Source organism: Myiozetetes cayanensis, unplaced genomic scaffold, assembly GCF_022539395.1.
Source record: "Myiozetetes cayanensis isolate MyiCay16 unplaced genomic scaffold, myiCay2020 scf4, whole genome shotgun sequence".
Taxonomy (NCBI): Eukaryota; Metazoa; Chordata; class Aves; order Passeriformes; family Tyrannidae; genus Myiozetetes; species Myiozetetes cayanensis.
The window spans coordinates 65,666,631-65,694,000 of NW_026087631.1; the positions used below are offsets into that span (position 1 = coordinate 65,666,631).

General features: G+C 44.1%; 1 protein-coding gene across 14 annotated transcripts in view; it reads right to left on the reverse strand.

Annotated features, from left to right (window-relative positions):
* CELF4 (CUGBP Elav-like family member 4) overlaps nt 1-27,370 on the reverse strand; it is a 702,013-nt gene that overhangs the window by 101,768 nt on the left and 572,875 nt on the right. For 9 of the 14 annotated variants that reach the window (XR_007630533.1, XM_050329238.1, XM_050329237.1 and 6 more), the window contains exon 4: nt 1,431-1,559. Coding sequence is in view for 13 of the 14 variants with exons in the window: in XM_050329238.1 (XP_050185195.1) it covers nt 1,431-1,559 (129 nt within the window). In the remaining variant the exon portion in view is untranslated. The remainder of the gene's footprint in view (nt 1-1,430; nt 1,560-27,370) is intronic. The other 5 variants (XM_050329247.1, XM_050329236.1, XM_050329245.1 and 2 more) reach the window with 1 other exon arrangement.

Genomic DNA, 27,370 nt, shown 5'->3' on the forward strand with positions numbered 1-27,370 from the left:
GCTTCACATTCTCAGTAAATAGCACCAGCAAATGGAAGCTGGTAATATTAACTCTGTCAAGGCTCAGTATTGATCCTGAGCAGCTCAGTGAAACGCCAGCCTGAGACTGCAGCCCGCTAGCACTAATAATTAAACTGGTTAGCAATATGGAGCTGCCACTCAGATTCTGTCTTATAATGAAATTGTTTAAGAAGAAAAGAAAAAAAAGAAAAAAAAAGATAGAGCAAGCATGAAGGCAAGTCTGTGGTTTGTATCTCCTCTGGAATTTGTTTCTTATAGATCTCAGACTTTATTGCCTTTATTATTACTCTGTTTAGCTCCTTTGTCATTAGACTTTGTTCCATACAATTCCTGGTGGAAGCAGACAGACGTATTTTTTTCGCTTTTCCCCAATTTACTGATTTGTTCAGTGAACAAAGTGCTTAACTGCCTGCTGGTATGATGATTGGAGCTCCTGCAGGCCATACTAGCCTACTGCTTCCAGTGGGGCAGCCCCTGTCTCTGAGTGTTGTGGAACTTAGGTACACAATTGAAGAAAGGTGCCCAGCTTTCAGCCTGTTTTCAGTCATTTTTATCAGGAAGCCTGAGCTGTGCTGATGTATATTGAGCAGCTGCCCTATAATGCCGGTGTGAAGTAGTTCTTTTTTGGTCACCAGTGATTTTATGGAATAACAATATCTTGCTCCAGTGTATCACTGTGATTTGGATTTTTTGCCTCCTTGTTGCAAAAATATGCTGGTTGATGTTGTCACTTTTCAAAATACCCATTGAGATGTGAACTGTGTCAGCAGGACTGGTCTCTTCTCTGGTGTTGAACATTCCAACACAGTTTATACTATATTATACAGATATATTATGCCGATCAATATTTAATGGACACACTACACTGTCAAGTGAAGAGGGTTTCCTGTTCAGACCGAAGTTACTTTGCCTAGAGACTGATGGGGACAAAAAATTACCTTCCTGCTTGAGAGACCTTATTCTTATACCTGGGCTGTAGAAGGTGTGGGTCTGGTGGATGGGATATAAGCAGAGTTGATGATTGTTAAGTGAGTTAAGTGAGTTAACAGTGACTTAAGATGTAAAGTACCAATTGAGCTTTTTTTAAAGAAAGAATCATCCTGTTCAACCGGGTGGGGAGAGCACGTCTTAGGTGAATGCAAAGGCCTGTTCAGAGAGGAGGTCTGCCCAAGCAATAGTAGGCATCAGCTTGCATGTGCTGAGACATAACTCTTTGGAGAGATGTGTTTTGAAATACAATCAGCTTTTCCCCCTCGTGCACGGAGCGACCAGCAAAGTACTGCCTTCCCTTTGCAAATGTGACCTCTTCCTAAAGTAAGAGGTGCTGTTCTAGAGGCTACATGGTACTTTTGTCATACCAGAAAATGACACTAAGGCCAGGTCTAGCTTGACACAAGCCACCACCTTACCTTTGCTGTTGCCATCGGGTCCCCGAAGGATCGTGCACTCCTCGATGTTGCCAAACGCCTCGAATAGCCTGCGCACATCGTCTTCCGACTGCTGCTTGTTGAGCATGCCCACAAAGAGTTTTCTGTCTTCTGGAACAAAATAAAGAGATGCTTACCATATTTCAGGAGGGATATGAGAGCCAAGATGGCTCAGCATCACATGCAAAACAAACGGTGATTTCATCGAGGTGACACATTTCAGAAGCTGCTAATCTTTTCAGGTGGCTGGCTCGAGAAACCTTAATAGCCTCTGACTTTCAAAAAGCACTTGAAAATAATCCAGCAAATTTTAAAAAACCAAACCACTAAACAAAAAACAACAGTGATTTTGTTATATATACAAAATCTCTATCTGCCTCTTAAAATCTAGGCACCAAAGTGTTCCAAATCAGCTGCTTCTGATCAATTTTTGCAGTCAGCTTGCAGTAACTTAAATGACAACATTGCTCAGACTGCAATCCAAGAGGAATGTGGATAAAGATAGCATATAGAAACCAAGTCCAAATGAAAAATAACATAAGTTAGTAGCCCTCGCAATACTAAATAAGTTGCAGGAAAAAAATTGTTTAACATAAGCTTTTTAAAATCAGGATATAACGGAAGTCACAGCCTGTAAATTGGAAATTTGTCATTCAAGCCTACTCAGAGACATGTATCTACAAGTTTGGATGAGTTTTTTAACATATTTATAAAGTTCATTTGAAATAAGCCCGAAGTTTTTTAAACATAAATTGTTTTTTGAAACATAAAGTTAACTTATATGATTGCTAATATCTGAGGTAACTTGAGTAGGTGGTATTTCATGCCAAAGCAGGACATGGTCTGCCAGTAGATAACTGTATTTTGAAAAAGGATGCTCAAGGTAACCCAGCAGTGTGCACTTCCAGCCCAGAAAACCAGCCATGTACTGGGCTGGAACAAAAGCAGGGTGGGCAGCAGGTCGAAGGAGGTGATTCTGCCCCTCTGCTCTGCTCTTGTGAAACCCCTTCTGGAGTGTTGTATCCAGCTCTGAGGTCCCCAGCACAAGAAAGATGTGGGCCTGTTGGAGTGAGACCAGAGAGTGCGTTGGAACCAGATGATCTTTAAGGTCTTTTCCAACCCAAATCATTTTATGATTTATGCTCAGATTTATACCAAGTTTGGGGATCTCCATGAGACTCCTTCAGGAAATATTGATGAAAACAAACAAAACTTATGATTGTCAGAAATATGTCAGAGGGTGCTGAGTGATGCCTCGAGATCAGGTTTCTGTTCAGAGACTAACACCACTACACCAAGAAAAAAAAAGAAATTTACATAGTTTACATCGTGTATGTAAACAGGCCATTTGCACATGATTCATAAATGTCTTATTTATCATTCATTAAACACTATGTAAATGTGTGAACCAAGAGGTTTTTATTCAGAGCACTTTACAGAGCAGATGTAACCAATTTGAATAAATATATGTAAATATATAAATAATTTTATTTTTTATTTAATTTATTTTTTAATGTACTGGTTAACCTAAAGCTGAGCAAAACACTGGTTTGCAACAACCCTTTTCTGGCTGACTAATTGGGCAATTTATGTCACTTTTGTTCACCAAGAAATCACTGGTGTAGGCAATCTGTTCTGCTTCAACCAGTGTTTGATCAAAATTCCCCTCTCCAAGATGCACCTGCACATTGGCAAATTACTTTACAGCCTTGGATGTGAATAATTTTTCATGCAGTGGCTATTGAGTGGGGATATTAGGAGCTTTCAACCCTGCAGTCGAGTTATCCACAGCAACAAAAAGTGAACTACCCACAGAAAACAAGGAGTTATGTTGCTTTCAGTTAGGCTGATGAACTGGTAGGAGAAATGGGTTTAGAAGGGTACATGTGCACTTCTGATAGGTGAGAAAAACAGAAATAGCCTTCTGACAGATATGTTAAAGCAAGAAATATTCCTACTTTATGTTGGAATTTATTAAGGAGAGAGATATTTCGTGGTCTTTGCTGACAACACAACATTCAGACTTTAACAATGCACAGATCCCTAACACCATGGAGGTTGTCCTCACCTCACAAGGAGTTGATTTGGACATGTGAAAAGGTTTTTTTCTCAGTGGCCAAAGGGTCCTGCAAAAGGACATCACTCCAAGATGTGAGGTATAAGCCTTAGAGAGGCAGCTACTGAAGTTCACTGTGCACTCCAGGGAGCATCTTTCAGCCCAGGATATGACAGAGCCTTAGAAGAAGAGTCCTGTCCTAAGTCCAAAGGTTGTCCAGATATTGGAGGAAAACCCATCCAGCAAATGAGACCACCTGTCCTGCAAGATGGGATTTATTTTAGGCAGGAGGAAGAGCAGTGGGAACGAACTAGGAACACTGCTGGCAAAAGGTTTTACTTTGTGTCTGCTAAATACTTCCAGCACAACAGAAGCCTCAGTTATATTGTACTTTATACAGCTTCCCCTGTTTCAAATAAGCTGCATCAGCAAAAACACTCCTATAGATGTGTAACTGTGTTTTCACCAGACTTTTTGTTAATATAAATGTATCATTTAAAAAAAAAAAAAAAGTCACATCCCCCCTCTGTCAGCAAAACTCTCTAGTGTGGAACTGGCCTGAAACTGCCTTCTCTGGTCTACATTATGCAAACCTAAAACCAGATGTTCTGGGAGCCATTCAATTTTTTTTTGTTATTATTATATTTTTTTCCCCTGCATCTCTGCGCTACACTGGGAGTTGGTGGTGGTGGTCCCCTGAGCTGGCTGGCAGATAATGTATTGCCTTGGTGAGCTGTCCACAAGCTGGTCATCAGACCACCAAGAACAGCCTCTGCCAAAGGTGAGGAAAACCTCTCCCAGGAGCTGCTGGTCCAGCCACTCCAGGGCAGGTGGCTCAAAGGGGACCCCCATGGACAGACAGGGCTCAGTTGCTTGGACATTACCTCCAATCCCATCTCCAAGTCAGTGTCCTGTCTCCCTCCTGAAAAACACTGCCTTGTTTTGTTGGGGGGAATCATTTGTCATATCTGCCATCACAGAAATCTACACAATCACACACTTGACTGATAAAAAATGAGTCAGTTTAACAAGTTTTTTACTCTGAGTGGCTTTTATAACAAAGTGCTGCATTTGCCTCTCACATACCAGCTCCTCCAGGGGACTCAGCAGTGTGTTTTAATGACACCCCTCACATATCCTGCGTGGGAAGAAAGAAGGAAGGGTCCAGCAGATGGGACCATTCAGCATGTTCCAGGTCTTGGCTAATGAGATTCCCCACTGATGGTCTTGTATGAGCCTCTTACACCCTGAGTGTCATCATACACTGCTCTTTCACATCTCAAATAAAAAACTAACATGCCGTGCACCAAGGCAACTACTTCTGATTTTAAAATATGTCTAAACAAAGGCCCTGAGGCTGCCAGAATAAAGTTAAGAGGAAATGTGCTGGTGTTACGGGATGTGTCTTGAGCACTATGGATACCCCAGGTGCTCCCCACTAGATGTTTCCAGGGTCCTCTAATGAGAATTGAGGGAACTACATCCTACAAAAATCATAGTTTTAGGCTGCATACAAACCTGGAGCAGTCCCAGATTAAGCCATCTCTAAATTCTGCCTGCCTGTAGGGTCCACCCGTACCATCCATGGTCACCCCATGTGCCTGAGTCCCATGCTTCCTCTTCTTTCAGTAAGACACTGTCCCAAGTCTGTGTGCCTCAAGATCCACACCTGAATGTCAGAGCACTGGGAAGACTCAGTTCTCTGTGGCCTCCATCACAAAGTTCAGTGCTATCATCCTCATTTCAGACTGTGGGACTGAGGGGTAAAAACCTTCAGACCAGGCTCCCTAAGTCCTGGGTCCCAGGGAAAATTAAACACAGAGTAAGGAGAACAGAAATAACACTGTCCAAGGCAGAAATGCAGGACAAAAAGAGGTCAGACATAAGCCCATAGGATGTCTCCAGTGTGAGCCATAGGCATGACCACGTGCTCCAGCCCCAGCTGGCCCGTGGCCATAGAGAGGGTACCTCACAGTACCGTGTTGTCTTGCACAACAGAAATGGGTAGCCACCAGGAGCATCCTCTGTCTCCTCCCTGTGAAGGAAATCAAGACACTGGCTTACTCAGCATGCCCAAGAACAGGTGTGATGAAAGAAGCCAATTCCACGTAGCCTCCTCCAGGCCACACATGGCTGTGCATCAAATATTGATCCACACCTGAGCATCTTCACTTTGCTTCTGTCAAGAAGGACTTGTCTATTAGGTACCTCAAAGTGACTATTTCAGATTCCACCTCACACCCAAATGTTACATGCTGGCGAGAACACCTTGTTAACCTTGCTGCAGCGTCAGCCCTTAAAGCAGCAGCACCATGAGCAGTGATGCTGTCCTGCAGTGCTGTGACTGAGTGTGGTGTCCATGTGAGCCTCTTCTAACCACGATTTTGATTTCCCTCACTATTGTTCACCCTATTATTGGTCTTTGCCCTCAAGCTGAGTCCATCATGCCTGCTTCTCCACGGAAATATCCAACCACGGGTGGATAATTCTGTGTGTGATGGCACCCAGGAGAGCCAAGGAGGTTTTTGCTGGTGCGCCCTGACAACACTGAAAATGAAATTTCTCCCAAGTCTACCCATTTTGCCGTAAACAAACCACCACAACAACAGTAGGCAGCAGTTCCTCCCAGAAGGACAGATAGGGAGAGAAAGACCACAGCAATAGCAAACCAGGGTTCCCAGAGTTTGTCCCCTTGGTGACATTTCCAATATCCCCATGCAACCACGCTTCCCTCTGCTTGACTGCTCTGCCAGGGATGGAGGCTTGTGCCCGTCTGGAAAACCTGGCTGCAAGGCACAGTGGTGAAGAAATGCAACTTGTCAGATAAATATACAGTGTCTATAAATCTCCCTGCTGTGTTTATAGGAAGCCTCGGCAGCTTCCCTGGTGCAAATAGGGGTTAAATTATTCCCTGTTCTATTTGTATTTAAATGTTATGTTTCTATGATAAGCGTAAGGCAGAGGTGTCAGATGGGCCCAGGCGAAGGAGACAACACACGTGAAAGGTGAAATAATAGAGCTCTGCGAACCAAGTGCTGAGAGGAGATGGGAAGGAGGGATCTGGGAGCGAGGGGGAGAAGGGGGAGGACGGGCACTAATTAAAGAGACAGAAGGGACAATGATATGCAGGATGTTTGACCCTTTGCGAATCAAGAGGACAAGAACAAGAATCACAGCAGTTGTGGAGGGACTGGGGGAAAATTAGGGTCACTCACAGGGAGACATGACATGGGACTGTGTTTATCCAGATAGCTCTCGCTAATGTATGTGTGTGCGTGGGGGTACATTTAGATAAGAGTGTATAAATACACATGTTCTCGTATTCCTCATGCAAAACAAAGAGGGTGAATCCTTGTATCACTAAAGCATAAGGCGGCTTTACCATCTAGAACATCACATCCAAGGCCCTGGAAATAAAGAGGAACAGATTTACCACCCTTGTGGCCCAGGCTAATGAGGAGGGCAAACGAGAAGGTCACTGAAGTCCCTTCCAGCCACAAACCCCTTTATTCTAAAACCTGTGAGCTTCCCTATTGCATCCCAGGTTCTTTGCCAGAGCATCACACATGGATAGTGTGTGTGCTTCTTCATGCAAGAGCAAAACTAGCCTTTTTTAAATTCTGTATGGGAATGAGCATCTTCTGCGTGTGCATGGTATTCACCAGAGTAGCTCTCTGATGTTACTCAATGCCTTTGGCTTTCTAAGCATCAGGACCAGGTTGCTGTATGGCTTAGTTTCAGAAAGCAGATGCTAATTAATTCCATTATTTATATTGCTAATAATTATTTGTCCCTGCTGCTATTCCCCTCCTCCCCAAACATTGCTTGTGCACACAGTGGGGGACCAGCTGCAGTGCCGTGGTCCAGGCACCGGGAAGGCCTTTAAGCTTATCTCCTTGGCACCATGACAGAACAAATGAGCAGCCTAGAGAGGTTTTCTGTGCAGGTGTGGGTAAGAAGAAATGTCAGTGCATAGGACCAAGTGGCACATTTACCAGAGAGGACGCAAGAGGAAGAATGGGTCTTTCTTGCCCACTCTCCTCACTTATCCTTGGAGAGAAGGGAGAGGAGACAGATCTGAGGGTGTTCATCACAGAAACATACAGAATCATAGAATGGTTTGGGTTGGGAGGAACCTTTAAATGTTTATCTGGTGTAACACCCCAACAGCGAGCAGGGGCATCTTCAACTATAGTAGGTTGCTCAGAGCTTTGTCTAACTTGACCTTGAATGTTTCTAGGGCTGGGGCATCTACCACCTCTCTGGGCAGCCTGTGCCAGTGTTTCCCCTCCTTTGCGGTAAAAGAAGCATTCCTTACTAGTTTACTAGCACTACACATTACTAGTGTAAATCTGCCCTCTTTTAGTTGAAAAGCATGAGTCCTTGTCCTATTGGTATGGGCTGTATCCAATAGTTTGTCCCTATCTCTCTTATTAAAGTACTGACAGGTACCATGGTCTCCCCTCTGCCTTCTCTTCAACAGGCTGAACAGCTCCAACTCTCTTAGCTTGCCTTTAGAGCAGAGGTGCTTCAGTCCTCTGGTCATCTTTGTGGCTTCCTCAGAACACTCTCCAACAGGTCGATGCCCTTCTTATGCTGGGGGCCTAGGTGGATGTAGCTGGATGTGCTGGATGCATCACTCCCTCTCGGGGTCTCACAAAAGCAGAACAGAAGGGCAGAATCACCTCCCCCAACTTTCTTTTGATGCAGTCCATGACATGGTTGCTTTCTTGATTGAAAGAGCACATTGCTGACTCATATCCAGACTTTCATCCACCAGTACCCCCAAGCCCAAGTAGTGGGATCAGGAATATGCCAAAGTCACAGTGGTGAAAAAGAACTATACACCTGGGTTTCTTTCAGACTACTATGAACAAGGTGTCCTCCTCAGGTCAAAGAAGAAAGGAGGAGTTGTAGAGTGGAAGAGTGAGCTGCAGGTGCCCTGAACATTGTGAAAGTTTGGTTTTAGCTCTGAACTCAAATCTGCAAGCTCAAATCTGCCCCCCTCTAGAGTCAGAGTGCCCCACCACTCCGCTCAACCCGTCCTAATCAGGTGATCAATAGGCTAATAGCAGGGCATTTCCCAGGTCCTGGGCTTCACACTCTTACTGCCATTTTCACAGCAGTCCTACAGCTATGTGATGATGATTACCACCCTTTCCACAGGAGAAGTGATTACAAATTCTGTTGTAGCTAATTGTAAATTAGCTAATTATCTTCTCCATAGTACCTTGCTGGAAAATACATGAACCTTGTAAATTAGAGGTGTTCCCAAAATTAGGGCTGTAGGGAAAAAGCAACACAAAGAATCAAAAGCCCAACCTGTTGTTCTGGAAACAACAGAAACCTACTGCTACTTAACTTCCAACAACAGCAAATGAACCCTGCTTCAACCTGCACCAGCTCCTAATTCACCCCTTTTCCCTCCTCCTCCCCATATCAAACTTCAAGGGACAAATTCTACTGCAGGCTCAAAAATTTTTGGTGAATCACCTGTTCCTAGCAGCTGGGTGTTGTGGGGCATTCCTATTCACATTTTAGGAGGAGTGACTTCTTTGTGCTGATCTTCTTCCCTCCTCCCTCCCCAGTTTGGTTTTACTCGACAGATCCTTTATATCCCATACGTTAGTTAGATACATTTGCACAGCTGCTGGTCTCCAACTGCTGGAGACAGAGGCTTTGAGACACCCAGACTAGAGAGAATAACAGCTAATCTCAACAGCTGTGTGATGGAGACAAGAGCAAATGAATATAAGCCCAGGTGTGGGAGTGTAATTCTCCTGCACAAAGAAGGAACCTTCATCCCACAGGTGCGTTACTCTCTACTGCTGCATCTGAGAAAAACTTAGTTTGAAGGATTTCTCTTGTTTAATTGCTTGGCTTCACTCTGAGCCCTGACTTGGACATGGTTCCTGTAAACAGAGTAAAAGAACAGCTGAACAAGAGACAGAGTGTCTGTCTGACTCGCTGTGCTGTCTCTGGCAATTGCCAGTTGTGGATGTCTGGGGAAGAGTAAAAGAAATGGGGAAGCAATTCTGTTATTCCCCCCCAAAATATTCTCCTAGAATTCAGTGCTCTGCAGTTTAGGGAATATGGGAATATGCAGTGTGGTGTGGTTTGGTTTTTTTTCATATGTAGTAGTTTCTGAAGTGTCTTTCTTTGATGTAATTGTTCAGTGGACTTATGAACCCATGTGAATTGCAAGCATCCACCACATCCTGCAGCAAGACTTTATGCAACTTAAGCATGAACTGAGTTAGGAATCTTTTCCTGCTGTGTATTTTGAACGTGCCACTAACTATTTTCAATAGATAGAACCTAGATCTTGCTCTGGAAAAGAGTTGAAATCACTCCTGATCCAGTTATGGAAGACTGGACCCACGAGGATATTCAAGAGCTTGGCTGAACCTCTTTTTTGTGCATTTCAGATTGGTATTTTGACTCCTGGGTCCCATCTCAATCCATACTCTGGAAAATGTGGAAGGGAAAATCACTTTTCCCTTAGAGTGATTTGTTATTCCTGGTACCAAAGAGATGGATGACTGTGCAGTTACTGTTATTAAATACTTACAATACATCTCTGCCAAGGACAGCAGCCTCAGTGGAAATATGGGCTACATAAATTACCCAGTGCAAAAGGCAACCTCAGTTTCCCCACCTACAAAAAGACTAACTGGTGTTTGTAACAGGCAAAGCTGGGCGTTGGTGAGGTTTGCACACTCCAGACACTCAGGGAGCTCCGGTACTAATAATGAAAGGTACCTGTCAAGCTGGTGATCAGATCTATGGCTGAACCCTATGATGGTTTCTATCAGATATAAGTGGCTGGAACTTTCCAGCTCCTTTGTCATGGAAGAGGAGTCCATGATGGGGTAAGTCAAGGCAGGGTTTACTTCTGAATGAAAGCCCATATTTGCAAATGACACTAACTCTGGATCTTGGAGTTATCTTCCAGGGAGAGATTTTCGTGTCCTGCAGCAACATGATGCCTAAAGAGAGTGTTACAGCGATCTAGGCTCATGTGCCCAGGAGAACACAGATGCTGGCTGCTGTTGGCCCTATGAGCAACTGGAAAGAAAATTAACTTTTGCCAGATGGTGAACCCAAAGCCTAAGATTGTGCTTTTATTTAAATGTGACTTGGCCTATTCTCTACTTTCAGTGTCCCCATCCATAATACAGTCTTATCTCCTGAGCAAAGACCTGCTTTACAGGAAACTGGAAGAGGTCCTCAGTGTGCATCAGCTGCTAAACCACCTCCAGGAATTATCTAATAGAGCAATAGTATGGGCAGTATGGACAAAGTGCAGAGCTATGATGAAAAATGGAAGGAGATGGAGAAGACGGTTCAGAACAGGAGACTGAATGTGTTTTGGGCTTGGCTGGTCAGTGCTGCCATAGCAACACCTGCTGTGTACCTGCACTAAAGTGAAATCCAGCCTTAAACCTACACCCTCATCTGGACAGTTCAGATTAAGCCACACTTGGGCTTCATCTATGCAGATAGGGTATGGACAAAACTTTGGCCACAGGCCAAGCAAACTCTGACATGAAGACATAGCCTAAATGATTCTAAGACCAGACTCTTCTTGTACAGCTGTGAGAACATTATAACCCCAAGACAAATATCAGTAGTTCTGACTTGCTGAACAGCACCGTCACAACTGTCCATTGCCAAGAGATGCTATTCCCTAGTGCAGATTTTAAGTGACAGGTTTTATGGTGTTTGATATTGAGCTGGGAAAACAACTTGCAAAGACTCATTCTATTTGTAGCCCTTGCTTAGGAAAGTTGTTGGTGAGAGCAGTTTAAAACCCTGTGTCAGGCAAAGAATGAAGACTCTGTCCAATTTGTGCCTGGCAGTTCATAATTCTTCCACTTTTATTCATTATCTGAAACACAGAACTGGAATATTTCTGAGAATTATTCATGAGTCTATGCTTTTTAGGAAAAGACTCAGAAGTAAAAATCTGGTCTTTCTAAACTCAACATAGAGCCTAAATACACACTTCTCACTGCCTCTCCTACAGGAAGAATATCTGAACTCAAATCAGCCTTTCAATAATGAAAAAAGGCAAAAATCATGCCTCTTTCCCTGGAAATTAGCAGCCATTTTCCATTAGAGTTCCCATTTTCCAAGAACACCCCTGGAAATGTTCATGGGAGAAACAACCTAAGGAGAAGGAGTTCCAGCATCAAAGAGTGGAGATGTACAGCTGTGCTGTGACTAAACTTCACAGGATTTTGCATGACTGTTTGGGCTCCTTCCTCCCATGAATCCATGGATGATTTCTGGGCCCAGGTTGATGGATTTCCTGAAGAAGAAGGAGGTGAAGGAGAAGACTGTCTTGTACTATCAAATGACACCTCAAATGAACACCGAATCACGCTTTTACACTCATCTTTCAGAGGCAGCTCAGATTTGAATGCAACTCCTACAGCCTTTGGTTCTGGGGAATTTAACAGATCTTAATTCCTATGTGTAACATCCCCTTTTCGCTCTGTGGCCACACAGGGCTGAGGCTGAGCCCGAAGGGCCGTTTGGTTTTCACGCTCGTTCAGTGCAAAGCTTAGAAGCTTCTTGACAAACTCTGCAGGGTCAGTGATGTCAAGCCTGATATGTCAGGAAAATAAGTTTCAGTTCCTAAACTCATCTCACTGGTGACCTGTTGGGGCTTTGAAACCCTTTGCAGAAGCCTAGAAGGCCAAGACATTAATCCGTGGTAGCACTCCAGCCTTGAGCACCGAGGACTATTGAAACAGCAGAGGCATGGGCAGGAATGGGGGTGGGAAGGACATATTTTCTCTTGCAGGAGCTGGGACGACATTTCAGATCAAATTAAACTTCAGTTTTTAAAGACTTCAGTGGAGGTAATTGAAACACTTCCTCACAATTGCCTGAACCTAAGTGTTATCTCTCTTTTCCTCTGTATATCATCCCTTTTCCCCCAAGCCTGCGACAGCCCCGCACGGCCACAGCCTCCTTAATATTAAAGACGGTGATTAAATGGGATTCACCAAAAGACAAAGGGCTGAAAACCTGCCAATTGTTAATCCCTCTTTCGCTGTGCTTAAAAATTCCATTTTCTTCATTTGAAGAAAGGGGGGGGGGAGAGAAAAGAGAATTATACGCCTATGTCTAATTTAAATTCTGGTGTCGCGGGTCCTGTTCCCTTCTCCCTCTCTTGACGTCTGAATATATTCCTTTATTACCATTATTACAGCTTTCTGATTGCATTAAAATTCATCCACACGCTTCTCTCCACATTCCACTTTTCTTTTGCCAGTTTTTTTGCTAATTCCCTTTTTCTCTCCCCCCTTTTCTCCCCACTTTCAAATTATACAGAATGCCATTAAAGATCTCCACAACTCCCTTCTCTATTGCTTTTATAAACTTGCTGGCTTTCTTCCTCTCCATCCCCTCATCTACAAACAAAGAAAATGAAGGAAAGGGAAAAGAAAACAATAATAATAAAGGAATCCAAGCAGCACATCTCATAGGTCTCAATAACACCTTTCCTACATCATACAGCTCCGAGCCTAATGCTCACTTCAGTTATGAAGCTGTATTTCACAAAGAAGTTTTGTGTATTATTTGTTTGATGCTTGTACCTGGAATCTTCAGCTAAAATCAAAAGCGGAGTGTGCCACGCTGTGTATGTGAGCTTGGAAAGAGACAGTCTTGCCTGTAACTGCAAGGAGAAAAATAAGGAGATTGGGAAAAAAAGAAATGTAATTTCACCCTGCTTTACAGAGCAGGAGCTGAAGTCCTGTAAGGATTTGCTTAGGGATGTGAGCAGTGAAATTGGGCATGCAGTGCATATGGCCAGTTGCAGGTGATTAGCACAAGATCTGAACTCAATCAGGATCCACCCATTTAATCCTTCAGGTATCCCACTGGCTGCTAGGACACCTTAACAGTGACTTTCTTTCCCCCTCAAGGCAGATCACCTAAAAAGAAGGTAGATCTTTGCTTAAACCAGTCCCACTCTGGGGATTTTATAGATAAAAATGAAGGTGAGAACTTGACTCTGCTGCAGAATATCACCTGCCTTATGGGCAGCTGAACAATAAAGTGGAGGGTCATAATATGGTGCCAGTGTGATTAGGCTGGGGTATCTCATGCCCCTAACTCACCCTTGTGACTCTTCTCGTCTAGCTGGGAGGAAGAAGCTGCTACTGTGAAACTTTCATTCATTCTTACCAGTTCTTCACAGGGTGCCTAAGTAGGTTTTTTGTTGTTTTGGTGTTTTGTTTTGGTTTTTTTTTTTTTTTTTTTGTTTTTGTTTTTTTTTTTTTTTTTTTTTTTTTGTTGTTGTTGTTTTTTGTTTGTTTCTCTTTTTTTGTGGGTTTTTTTTTGTTGTTGTTGTTGTTTTGTGGGTTTTTTTTTATTTTGGTGGGTTTTTTTGTTTTGTTTTGGTTTTTTTGTTTTGTTTTGGGTTTTTTTTTGCTTTTTGGTTTTGGTTTTTTTTTTGCTATTGTTATTTTTGTTGCTGTCACCCTCAATTACACTGATATAATGAAATGACTGAAACAGGATGAAAAATGGAATTTTCTTTCTTTAAGAAATACTCATGTCTCAAAAAATGTGCTTTCACTTTGAATTGGAGAGGCCAAAGTTCTTGTGAAATGGAAATTCTTCACTTGTGAAACGTTACAGGGTATTGTCTCAGAGGAATAAAAAGCCTTTGTCTTAATAACCTCAAAACATAAAATATATAAAGCTGAATGGCTGTGGTTTTCAGCCAGACAAAAGAAAGTATGTTTTCACACACTATATGAATAAATGAAAGACATTTCTGTCATGGGACGTTGCTGAACGCAAAAGTCATAAATTAGCTCCAAAGCGAATGAGGTAGATTAGTGGTGGTGATGTCCACTCAGTGCTATGAAACATGAATATCCAGATGCAAAATTTAACTTAGTCACTAAACCTCTGTGTGCTGGAAGCCAGAGGGTATTAAGGGGAGGATCACTCTTCATAAAAGCCCTGTTCTTACTGTTTCTAAATGGGCACTGCTGGAGCAGAGGATGCTGGACTAGACAAACCTTTGGTCTAACTCAAAACAGAAGCTAGTGGTTTAATACAGCACAGACTTGAAACAAAATTAAATCAAAAGGATCCTGTTAAAATGACAGATTTGTACCTCCTGAAATGAGAACTCAATGCATTAATTTAAAAAAAGTTAATGTCCCCTGGCAAAAATCTCATTGAAATGAAGCTGTTCCAGGGGAATGCCTTGCCTGTTACAAAACTACATGTTGGGCTAGGTAACTGTTTCTTTGAAATGCTTTGGTCAGCTCAACAAATGACCCAGGAAATGAATGGGTCTGCTTCAGGATGCTGCCCAGCAGGATCTATCTTGACTTATCCACATACTCATTTAGACTGTTTCCCTAAGGTGCGTGTGAGAAGGAACATTATATTCCAGTGATGTTACACCAGTGCCCGAAATAAACATTGGGGATTCAGGGTTAGAGCTGAAGCTTATTGAAGTTAATGAAAAAGAGTGCCATGGAGCCTTGCAGGCTTTGGATCAGACTCCTGATTTGCTGAAGCACTGCTTAGTATGTCCCTACCACTGCAGATTCTCCCTGATGCAGAACGGCGTGTTACACCCGTGCCAGGAGAAATCTGGTGGGTATGGAGCAGAAGGACAGAAGAGCCTGAGCGATTCCCATCACACCTTTTGTGTGCCAGGGTTTGGGCGTCCGCGTGTATTTCCCTTATTCAGCCAATTTCCTTGGGCTCCTTTCACCACTCCGTTGCAATAAGGGAAAGAAAACAAAATCCCTGTGAAATCTGCACAGGCAAAACTCGTCCTTCCTCTGAGTAGAAGACTTTCCTGCAGGTCTGACCATAGGTTTTAAAACAGCAGTGCAGAGTAGTGAGGGAATGCAGAAAAATTGTGATCAGGCAGGGTTTGCAATAGAATTTATAACCAACACGCTCACAGAGGAACTTTCCTTTAGTAAAAGCAATATTCAGCACACACTTATCTCAAAGCAAGACCTGCTGGGCTGAGGAAGAAGCTAACCATTGAGGTGGGATATCCTATGCCCTGTTCTGAAGCCCCTCAAGCTCTTTGTCTCTCTGGATTTGGCCTGATTTCAGACTCAGGGGAGACCCATCCCACTCCGTGCATTGAGACAAAGATTTCTCCTCTCGCTGGGGAAAGTGAGATTCCTTTGATGTCACTTAGCATCCCCCTGCAAACATTTTATTAAAGATTATTTCTTCCACCCACCCTCCCACCCTCCTCCCCCCCCAGCTCTCAACTCCAACTGGCTTTAAATGCCACTGTCATTTCCATCCGCTGACAGAGCTCTTTAACTGCCGCGCCGAATGGCATTCGCTAAAACCAACTAATAGAAGGAAATGAGGTTAACCTTTAAGAAAGGTGAAAATGAGCCGGGTGCTATGCCAGCAGTAAAGAATAGCTCATAAACAGCCTCCTGCTGCAGAGGCAGTTTAGTCCTGGCGCTGGAGTTGCTGGCAGTCCTGTGGGCAGGTGGGTTTCAGGGGTAAGATTGGTCAGGAAAAGGGACAGGACCGCCCCATTCACACGGCTGAGTCAGCCCCGCCTGTGGAGAGAGTCCCATGACTCTGATCTTGGCTGCTGTGATCTGAACTCACAGTAAACATGCATTGGCTGTTGTGACCTGTATGATAGATGGGTGGCTTGCACCAGTAAAGCTTTTCTCCACCACCTTCTGCAGGAAGATGGGAGTGCTCCAGGCCAAATCCTGCCTTGTCTGTCTCCTTGCTGAGCTTGATTTTCCACTGGTCTTTTAAAATCCCTTGCAGCTCAGCCCAACACTACCTAGTAATTCTTACTGACTGACCTAGGGCTCTGCTTCTGTAAAACTGGTATCACTGAGTAGTGCTGAACTATCTGAAGGACCATTATTGTCCTTTTGTTTTCCTTCAGGTTTAATGAATTTGTCACCTTATTTGTCAAGAGTTAGATAAAATCTTGGCTTTAAACCACAATTTGATCTTACACATGCCACTCCATACTGAGCTCCTGCCTGAGACCCTGTGCTATGCAACTCATGAAGGAGAGCAAATAGGAAGAGTTGGGGAACAAAGACCATGCACTTCCATACACGAGCTGCAATAGAAGGGACATCTCTCAGTCTACACAGAAGACTCAATTGTTCAAGGCCAGGTTGGATGGGGCTTTGAGCAACCTGGTCTGGTGGAAGGTGTCCCTGCCTGTGGCAGAGGGGGCTGAACTAGATGGTCTTTAAATTCAACACCAGGTGAGTCTAAAAGGAGGTAACTCAATACCTTACCAGTCTGGGTATCAGAAGAAGGAGAGGCAGCAATGCCATGATGGGAACAAGACAAATATTTGTTAAGAAATTTCCTACTGACAGTGCTCTGCTTCATCTAATTTTAATTAGACGAGAGAGCCTGAAGGATGCACATACTAGTAACTACACTAACAACTGGCAGTATGAGACTGAGTCCAGATGAAGTGGGGATATTTGTTTCTGTTTTCAGTCAATTTTCTCCACTCTGTATAGATGTATCTCACAGAAGTGCACTGAAGTTGGTCTTTCATCCTATCACTGCACCACACTGACCATACTATTGTCTTTCTCTCGCCCTGTTAAAAGTATTTGAAACAGAAAATTATACACCTGGACCAAACAATTAGTAAGGATAAATCTAAAAAGCTTCCTGATCTTTAGTAGGTATAAATCAACATTACAGTCATACATGATTCAATGGTAGAATTATTTCTCCCACCGACACAGCTATGGCAAGATCAGCAAATATAAAAAACAGTTATCCCATTCCTACTCAATGATAGTAACTGGAGAAATTAATTCCCTAATTCAGGGTAAAATTGAAGTCTCAGAAAGGTGAATTTCCAGCTACTAGAGCTTTACTGTCCACATAGGAAAAATGACCCTCAGCAGGCTCTTTCCACCTCAGATTTCATCACTGCTAATAATGCTTTTTGGCTAACAATGCTTTTTGGGGTGTGTGGAGAAAGCAGGGCTGTGCAAGCCAGATCTGAACCTGGCTCCAGTCCCTATTACTGCAACAGTACTGTAACTGTGCTAAGGGGAGTCATCTCTTCCCTTCATCAGTAGCCGGGACTCAGAGAAACAGAGAGAGACAGAGAGCGAAGGTGCTGTTTTATAGCAAGCCTTTTTCTGAGCTTGAGAGCTCACTGTGCTATTATTTCCCCTTTTTCCCTCATTTCAGGCCTTTTTTGTGTTTCATGTTTGGCCCTCGGCAGGCTGAGAGACGTGCTGACAAGTTGTAACTCTCACTCGGCTTGGCGAGGGCTTTGTTCTCTGCGTGCGTGGCACAGACTCGCTTCCTCTTTCGAAATGTGACAGCGAGCGATAACACTGACACACAGAGCCAGAGCCCGGGCTCGGTGCGCTCCCTGTGCTAAAGACCCTCTTTGGTGATCTGCAGCATCAGTCAGGAGGCAAAGATGGGCATTGTACAGGGAAAAACACAGTAGTGACAACTACTCCTTTCTCCCCAAACCCCCTTAAACCCAGGCTAGTCAGAGGCTCTCAAATGCCCAGTTCTTCAAAAAGTGATTTGCAGTGGTCTGGCTTCTCCCCCTCTGTACCAGGGATGTCCACAGAGCTGCCTCCCTGGGAGGTCTCCCAACCCAGGGCTGAACCACCCTGTCCCCATAGGCTGTGTTTTGCCTAAAATGTGTGTCCTGGTGAGGGGCCAAGCCTTACTACAAGGACAACAGGCAAAGCAACCGACAGCATCATAGTTTGCTTTGATGTGCACCCTTTTGTGACAAAAGCCTGTCTCTGACTTCTGACTTTAATGTGCTTGGCATCGCGTTCAAATTGGAAAAGTTTTGGAGGAAAGTTCAGCCACCCTCCTGCTGATTAAAGTGCTCTTTAGTATATAGGCTGTTTTCCCAGAAAAGATACATCCATAAAGACTCAAGTCTCTTGGAGCTCTCTCAGGCAAGGATGAGCACAACTCTTTAAGCCTGACACTTGGAGACATCTGTTTCATTTATACAGGTCTTAAAAATCTACTACAGTTTTTAAAAGATGAATGCCAGGCTGGGATCAGTTTTCCAGAGTACTCTCTTCACCAGTGCTACCTACTAAAAAGCCATCTTTGTCCTCCAGTTTCCTTGTTTATATAGTAAGAAGGTCCCATTAGATGGTTTTGCCCACCATCAAACTGGGAGCTAATGTTGGCTTCTTCAGCTGTGCTAACCACTTTTCTAGGTCATTGCCTAGGTACTTTTCTAGGTTACCGTCTTATGAAATATAACCCCTCGCACTTTAGGCCTGTTTTTTAGCCTTATTCCTCCATGAGTCAGCTTAGATTTGGTTCTGCAGAAACACGCACATAATGCCTCAGCCAGCCAAAGCTTGTTCAGAGTGACCTAAGCGACTCAGATGACTCTGTATCAGAGTTCTGTCCGTACAATTTTCCATTTTGTGTTATCCACAGATTTTATCAGCCAGGATATTTAATTCCACATCATTCATGACAATGCTGACTAACATCAGAGCTGGTTACTGATCCGTGTAGAACCCTGCTACAAATGCCCTCACTCTATCACGCTTTCTCTTTGACAACTGCATTTTGAGATTTGTCCATTACCCACTTCTTAATCCATTTAATGTCCACCCTCTTGAACACTGTACTCAGCAGGAACTACAAGGAAGTTCCAATTCTAGAGATCCAACCTTTGCAGCTCAAGATAGCTTCTACTGATAAGGAAAACTCAATCAGTCAGTTTTGCCATGGGGAAGATAGGATCTCAAAGATACATAGCCCCTCTCCTCCCTTCCCTTGCCTCTGGCATTGTTCCTCCTCCCAGCCTGAACAGCAGGACTTCAACTCTGCTGCAGCACAGTTCTCTAACACCAGCAGTTAAGGAATACTGTATTTTCCTTTCCCCAGATGTTACTGTAAAAGTTGGGCACCAACCTCAGTTATTTCTGTTCTTTGCTCTTGGTTATTGTGGCCTATTTTTAATGGCTGGTTCACTCACAGGTTGTGTTTGCTATGTGTGTGTAGATGTTATATTTGCAAATACAGTGACTCAACCACCCGAAGAAGGACCCTGTTCTTCTTTATTATATTCTTGCCACTATTATGTCTGCTGATCCCTGGGATTAAATACCCTCTACAAGCTACTCCCACAGAGAGTGTGAGAGCTAGAGAGACCAGCAAATAGAGAAAAACAAAGTCACAATTCCTAAGAGTGTTTTATGCAAGAGGAATCCCAGGACAGGTTTGTTTTTTTTCTTTCCCCACCTCAACATCTTTTTCCTGGGAGCAGAAGTAATTCTATTGAATGCACTCAGAGATTTCCTTGCACAGTGAAGCAATGTAAAGGCATAGGATTCTTATCATTCAGCTTCCCTGAACATTTCTCTGAGCTAGAAACAAAGCCCAAGTCCCAGTTGGGATGACATTTATTTAGCATATGTAACGTTAACCAAAAGATGCCAGGTAACATGCATTGCACCCTGCTTTGTCTCTTCCACTGTTTAACTATTGGTTTGCCCTGACTCATCTTTGCCCTGTTCCAACCACTTTGTCCAAGGCTGAGGAAGGTGATTTGGTGGTCCTTAGTCTTAAAGGCAGCTACTGGGCCTGTCTTTCTTTCAGGCAGCAACTTATACCTTGTCTAAGCAGAACCTAGGATGCAAAGAGCAGTGGATTGAATGATTTGGTGTAGGCTTTCCTGAATTTTAACAAAGATACTGAAAGTTTGCCCGTCAATAACCCACTCATGAGTAAGATACAACAGTTTGCCCCCAGCTCCCTAGGTACTCATCTTACATTCAAGAGATGGCCTTTTATCTCACTGTTTCTGCTGTTAGATGTGACAGTAGTTCTGGGCAAATCTCTTTTTTTTTTTTTTTTTTTTTTTTCTCTTCATCTCTCCATCTGCAATCCAGGGGAATTTTGGCCTTGGTTGTTTTGATACTCGATTCAGAAAGAACATGCTATCACAGTGACGATAGCGGAGATATAACACAGCTCTAACATATTCATTCAAACATTGCCCGAGTAATAGTGGGTGGTGGTGTTGGCCCCAGTTCAGTCCTGGGGTAACTGAGGCCCAGTGAAGTTAAAGAGATGCATCCTGGAATAGACCTTGGGAGTTGTGAGCATTTGCCTTGCAGCACAATCCAGCAGAAAGCATGGTCCTTTCCTCCGGGTCCGGACTTTTCTGCAGCACTTTCAGAACACTAGTTCATAATCCTGACTTCAGAGAGCTTTGCACAGGCTGCCTAAATTACATTAAATCACAAGATTTGTAGCTCAGTTCACCCAGAAAAAGCGTGTGTATGTCTGCGTGTTTGCATATGGATGCGTGCGGTGTGTGGGAGTGATTCCCTAAATACGAGGCGAAGTGCCTATCACAGAGAATAGACCTTAAAAGGGTTCTCTGAGCTGTAAGTGAGAAATCGAAGCTGGGAAGAGAAAAATAAAGCAAAAAGACAACCTTACCACTACCAACAGCAACTCAAATTAAAAAGCAATTGTGTGTGTAAGAAAAAGGAAGCTTTGGATAAAAAACAAGGATAAATGACATTTGTTGTGAAATGCCTCCCCCACTCCTGTCCCCAAGTGATAAGAAAATGAGGATGCCAGGGGAACTTCAGGTTGGATTCAGGCAACAAAAACATTTTCAGGTCAAGCTTCCTCCGATGTTACCTTGAGTTCCCCCCTTAACTGCACTGAGCAAAGGTGCCACTGTCATCACTCTCCACACCTTTGTGTCCCCACAACTTGATGGAGATGTGGACAGGTGCCCATGGGCCCTCTCATGCCTTTCCTTCCAGCAAATGCTACCACCAAAATGCCACCCCACCCTCTGCTTTATGTGTGGTCCATGTCCATCCCAAGATCCTAGCACTGCCTTCCAAGGAGCAAAGCATAAGGAAAGCCTGGGAAAGAGGAGAAACTGCTGCAGGAGAACACCTGTGACCCAGATCCTGGCAGGACTCTCCACAACCTTAGCTCACTTCATGGAAAAGAAGGGAGCCAGGCAGTCAGTGCTGCCAACTTGTGGGTATCTGAGGGAGCTGAAAGGCTGTCAATCAATGCTGACAGAAGTGAGAGGGACTCAAACAAAAGGTGCACCAACAAGAGTGGTGGGTGCCTAGCACGGACAGCAGGAAATAAGTGTTTAAAATGCCAGAGAGAGTGTGAGAGATTATTTTTTTCTTGTCTTTGTTGGAGTTGAGGTCATTGCCCTGTCTCCATTTCCATCATCCAGTGAGTCCTCAGAAGTCTCTGCGTGGTGCCAGATCCAGCCCAGCACTGAGCACTGCCTTGGAGGTGATGAAGGGCTGGCAGGATGGGGACTGCTGCTGATTTACTGCCTTGCTACTGTTTGGGTAAGCAGCAAGGTAGGAAAGGGGGGATGATTGAAAGGAGTGGGGAGAGAAGAAGAAAGGGGGAAGAAGAGATAATAAGAAAGCCCCCACTGCCCTCTGCCATTGTGCTGCTCACTGGAAGACTCCCTACAGAATTACGCTGTCGTCTTGCAGGAAAGCATGTAATAACTGAAAATACAGTGTCAAAAGGAATTTTTCAGGCTTTGACAGCTCATAAATTACAGTTCGTTGACTTCTTCCTGGGTCTAGATTTAAATTAATAGGCAAGCAGATATATATTTCTTTTGCTCCTTTCTCCTGAGAAGTAGCAGTTGTGGAAGTGACGCAGTTTCTCGCATCTCCATCTCCCCCTTTCCTCCCTCCCTCCCTTACAATCAGTCTCACCCCGATGCAGACCAATTCCACTCAGCCTCAAACCCCAGGGTACAGAGCAGTGGTCCTCCCGAAACCACCTCTCCCCAGTACTCAAGTGGGAAAGCAAAGGCATGGAAATTCACTCTTCCCTACAGCAAATGGTCTCTTTATAAAATCAAACCCTTTCAGAGGAGGTATTTGGCGGAAAATGGTCATGGGCAGTAAAGGTCAGAGACGCTCAAGTAAGTTGGTGATGGGTACGGCATCCAAAGTGAAAGCAAGCAAAAAGAATAGGCCTGCCTCCTAAATAAATCAAAGTGAGATGAAATGGCCATCGATGAACAAATGTGCCCTGCCCTTTCCATGGAAATATAGGTGCTCACCAATAACGAGAATTAAGGTGGCTATGTGAATGGATGGCTGGATGGCTGGATGGATGGACAGACAGTTGCATGTAATGGCAAGCAGACTAGACAGGAAATCATTTCTCCAGAAGGTACTCATGCTCTAAAAGGGATTACACTTTGTCTCCCTTGAATGTCTTGGATGTAATGTTAACCAGTAAGTCTGCTGGTCTGAGCTGAACAGCTCCAGCATTTTGCTGCTGGGAGAAATGATCCAGGAAGATGGAAGCTGGCACGCCACTCTCAATGCTCCAGTGAACAGGAGTGCTCAGCAGTAGAGCTGTTTGGTGGTACATCAAAGCATGGTAGGGAGGTGTTATGCTGCAAAGGACCTCTTGTTCTTTTGTAGGATGACACATATATGAGTTTGGGGCAGGATAACCTGAGGTCTGCCTGTGATGTTGCTTTGCAGGTATGAGGAGCTCAGCCTGCACCAGTGATGGCTGTGAAATTCCTAGGAGGATGTGGATTTGCAACACGTAGGTAGTGAAATGTGTCAAGTGCTTTTGGGTCCTGCAGTTTTAAAAGGTCTCATGTAAAAAGGGGTTATTAATAGTATTAATGGTCCCTGTTACAAGTTGTAGTCTGTAGCCACCTAGGAAACTGGGGTGAACACTGGGATGCGTGCTTGGCAGCTCCTGTGAAAGAGCAGTCCAGGACATGCCTGTTTTTGGGAGGGCGGCAATGCCTCAGAGCCGGGAGCTGAACATTTCCCTCATTTGCCACAGTAACACAAAGAAAGGAGTGAAAAGCACAGAGCCAGAAGGAACATGGGTCCTGGCTGCCCTCACGGAGGTGTGTGAAGGGACAAGTGCGACAATCACACATTTGAATCATCTGAAAGGTCTTTGCACTCTCCCCACCGGCTGCGTTAGTGCCGGCACTGAAGGGCGGTCACGTCCCTCTGAGGAGGCAGCTCCTTGTGAAGCACTGCAGTCTGAGGGTTCAGTCACCTCTCAGCTCAGCTCAGCAGTCTCTGTGGGATGCCCTTTGCAGTGGGGCTGGGAAAGCTCAGAAGGTGGAAACTGGACAGAGGGGCTCTGGGGGCTCAAGCTGAGCACAGGAGTGGAACAGAGGGAGAGTCAGCAGTCCCAGGGGTTTGCCCTGCAAGGAGCCCTCCTGTGTGGGGACAGAGGGATGTTTCCTTTTGACTGACTCCACTATGAAGTCACCAGTCACGGTGGTGTTTGGCAAGATCTCCAGGTGCTCCCAGTATGTGCTCCAACGCAATGACTGCAATGATGTAGGAGGGACAGAAACCCAATTTCAGCTCATCCAGGAGAGAAATAACCTATTCAGTACTTAAGGCTTCTCATTCTGCAGTTACCTAAGCCCTGAGTTTGACCGTTTAGAAGGGTCTGCTACTTGGGTATGCTGGTGTTTTGAATGGGAAAAATACTGGGACTAGGTGCTTGAATCTATTAGCTGGGACTCAAGAAAACCTGTCCTGAGGAAGCCAGTTGTTTGCAATGCATCACTCAAAGGGGTGTGGAATACCCCAGCAATGGTGATCCTGTGTAGGGAAGGTGTGGGGTTGTGTGTGTGTGTGTGTATGTGTGTGACAAGTGTTGCCATTTGCAGTTTAGGTGACAATTTGTGCAGCAATGGATAACTATCAGTCTCTCTCACAGTCTGACACATACCTGTATCAGCACTATTTCATTTGGAATTACTATAAAAAGGGTGTAAATTAGTTCCAAATAAGAAAGTGAATTCTTCAACAGAGTTTCACAGAACCACTGAAGGCTTTTTTCCATGGCTCCCAGACTACCACAGACCACAGCAACAGAAAACTTCTTTCAGCCCATGGATACCAACTCCAAAAAGACTACACTTATGTCCACCTTATGTCTGCTTGTCCTAATTTCAGCTCACAACTATTTCCCATCAGCTCTTGCTTCTGGCACCTCACTGGGACTATCTAATCTGTTCTGCCCCTACAACCCTCGCTGCTGTACTCTCATGAATACTTGCTGCAATCCCCAGCTTTCTGATTTGCAAAACAGCATTTTGCAGAGGACGCAGAGGCAGAAGTGACAGAGAAATAAGGCAACCTTTCAATCCATTTATCAAAGTCCTTGAAGTTCCCATTTCAAGGAAACAATCAGAAACAGGGAGCATAAAAATTGAATATGAAATGCAGGGCATTTTAAATAAAGGGAAAGGTTAACAACAAAGCCAGTTCCCTTGATGATAATAAAATAAAATCAGTCCTGAGACCTGTTGATCCTGAATGGTTCTTGTTTATTAGGAAAAACCAATTGAATGTACTGATAGAATAAAAACACAGAAACATAATGTTTATTCATTTCCTCTTTCTGTTTCCTTAATTGGATATTATGTTTTTCAATGTGCATAAAAATGCATCTAATATGCTGTAACCAAGAGAGACCCATTTAATAACACTCAGTGGGTCAGTCTACTTTTATCCATGTGCTGTTAAGTTGCACCTGTGTTTCCCTGGCAAAGACATCATTAGCTTTTAAAGCTCCCTCTGACATTGCTGAAGACCAAGAGGAATGTATGAACCACCCCACCTTCACCCGGAGGTGGCAAGAGGTAATGCAACATCTAGGCAGGACCCTCACAACTAGGCTTGGGAGCAAAAAATCATGGCCACTGATTTACTGCTGCCCATTAGACTGTCTCCTGGCTAAGGACAAGCTATTTTCACGATACTTGTCCGGTATAATTACTTTCAGGCATAGAAATATTTAAATAATGAAGCTCAGAGGTGTGATTTTTGAGCTGAGATCTCATCTATTTAGGTGTTTGTAGCACAAATGTCATAATGATGTCTCAACTTCAGGCTCGATGAACCAGTAAGACCTTTGAGAGGTCATACTCTCCCACATCTGAGAAATCTGTGAACTTTCCTGTGTCTTCTTCTGAAAGTTTGATGCAATGTCTTCTAAGGAAAATGGTGCTGGACAACAGGACTCATTAGATGTTACAGCTCCAAGCGAAAATGAGGCATGGATGGAGCAAACCCTGGTTAAATGCCAGGCAGACAACTACTTTCCCTGTAGGAAATTTGCAAAAGCACCTAAAGGGAATGTGGATGATTTCAGGAAAAGTTGAGTACCAAACTTTCTTGGGCTGTGCAGGAAATCTGAAATGTTTTTTATTATTGTTGTTCTGTAGTTTTGGTCACAGTCTTCAAGTCCAGTGTCACTACTTTTTTTCACTGTCCCCAGTGATGGTCTTCAGGAGCATCACAGCCACTTAAAGTCTTTTCATTTGGATATCTGTCTCATAATTTCCCTTGCTAACCAGCACAATTAGTATATTTTCCCACCTTGCTGCCAGTGTTAAAGGTTGTGGAGGCTGTGCTCTGCTCCTTTCACAAGTGAATGGTGGTGCCTTGAGTGACAAACTGACCATGTTTGCTTGTGACAGCTTTGGCCATGCAGCTGAAAAGTGAAAGAGTGAAAGATCCCATCCTCCTGTCTACCGCTTGGTTTCAGGTCCTCTGGGTCAGGCCCACAGGAGATTGTGGGGTAGGTTACACTACCTGTCTTGTGACTAAGCACAGGACTGCTATGCCCAGAGGGTGAAGTCTGACATCTCTCACCATCATGAAATGTATTAATTGCAGTTTTGTGTGTGTAATTTTTTATTTAGTGGTCCTGTAGGATACTGAACCTGCATTATGATTAGAGGCTGATGAGTTAAGGATATGGGGAATTAGGCTAAGCTGGGCATCTCTGCCATAGCTTGTTACAGTCTGTACAGTATTTCGAGCAAAATGCTTTGAAATCGCAGAGCACCTTCTGTGTGAGGGACAGGGAACTCTTTACCATCAAGGAGGCAGTGTGGGAAAGAAAGTGGGAAGCTTTTAACCCCTGTCAGTCATCTGTCTGCTTCTCAAACCGAGGCCCAGAAAATCTCCCCCTCTAGCTGATGGGATGCCTTTGCCATGACATCGTCCTGACAGCTCCGCACTCCCACCCCCTTCCCCCCACCCTGCCGTTCTCATGTGCTTATGAGCGTGTACGTGTGTGTGTGCATTTAAACCCCAGCAGTTCAAGCAAAATCTGGCACCACCTACTCAGCATCCCTTTGATAACCAAACAAAAAAACCTCTACAACACCCCCCCGTCCCCCCAGCTTGTGTTAAGGTCCTACCAACCCCCTACTTCCTCACCCTGAGTTGCAGAATGAGTTGCTTGCCTTGTCTTGTAGTGCAAAGGAGTTTTCGGTGCTAGATTTTGCTCCACAAGGACTAGCTGTTTCTGGTACTTGGGAAGAGACAAAATATCTATCGCACAGGATGAAAGCCAATGTCTAATTCAGGAAAGCTGGCAAGGAACTGGTTTAGTGTAAGGCTATCTTGAAACTGCCTTCTGCTTCTTCTAGAGCGCCTGGTGCTTCTGAAAGCTTGATAGAAAACAGGCTACCAGATTCAGTTTCTGTTTTCTTTACCCAGTGTTGCTGTAACTATTTCACGTAATTGCACACCTTTATTTCCACTCTGAGTTGTTTCTGCAACAAATTGAAGCACGCATGAACTGAAAAAGGGATTTGGTTCCATTGGAGATGATGACTTTGAGGTTCGTGTCCTGCAAAAGCTGAGGACAAAATCTGCATGCCAGGGAAACATAAAGCAACAAACCTGTGCACATCATCTGAAATGAGATGAACAAATGCACAGAGTTTAGCAACGTGTGATTAAAGCAGCAAAAGGAGTACTGGGAAGAAAGAAAGCAAGAGAGAGAGAAAAAGAAAAGA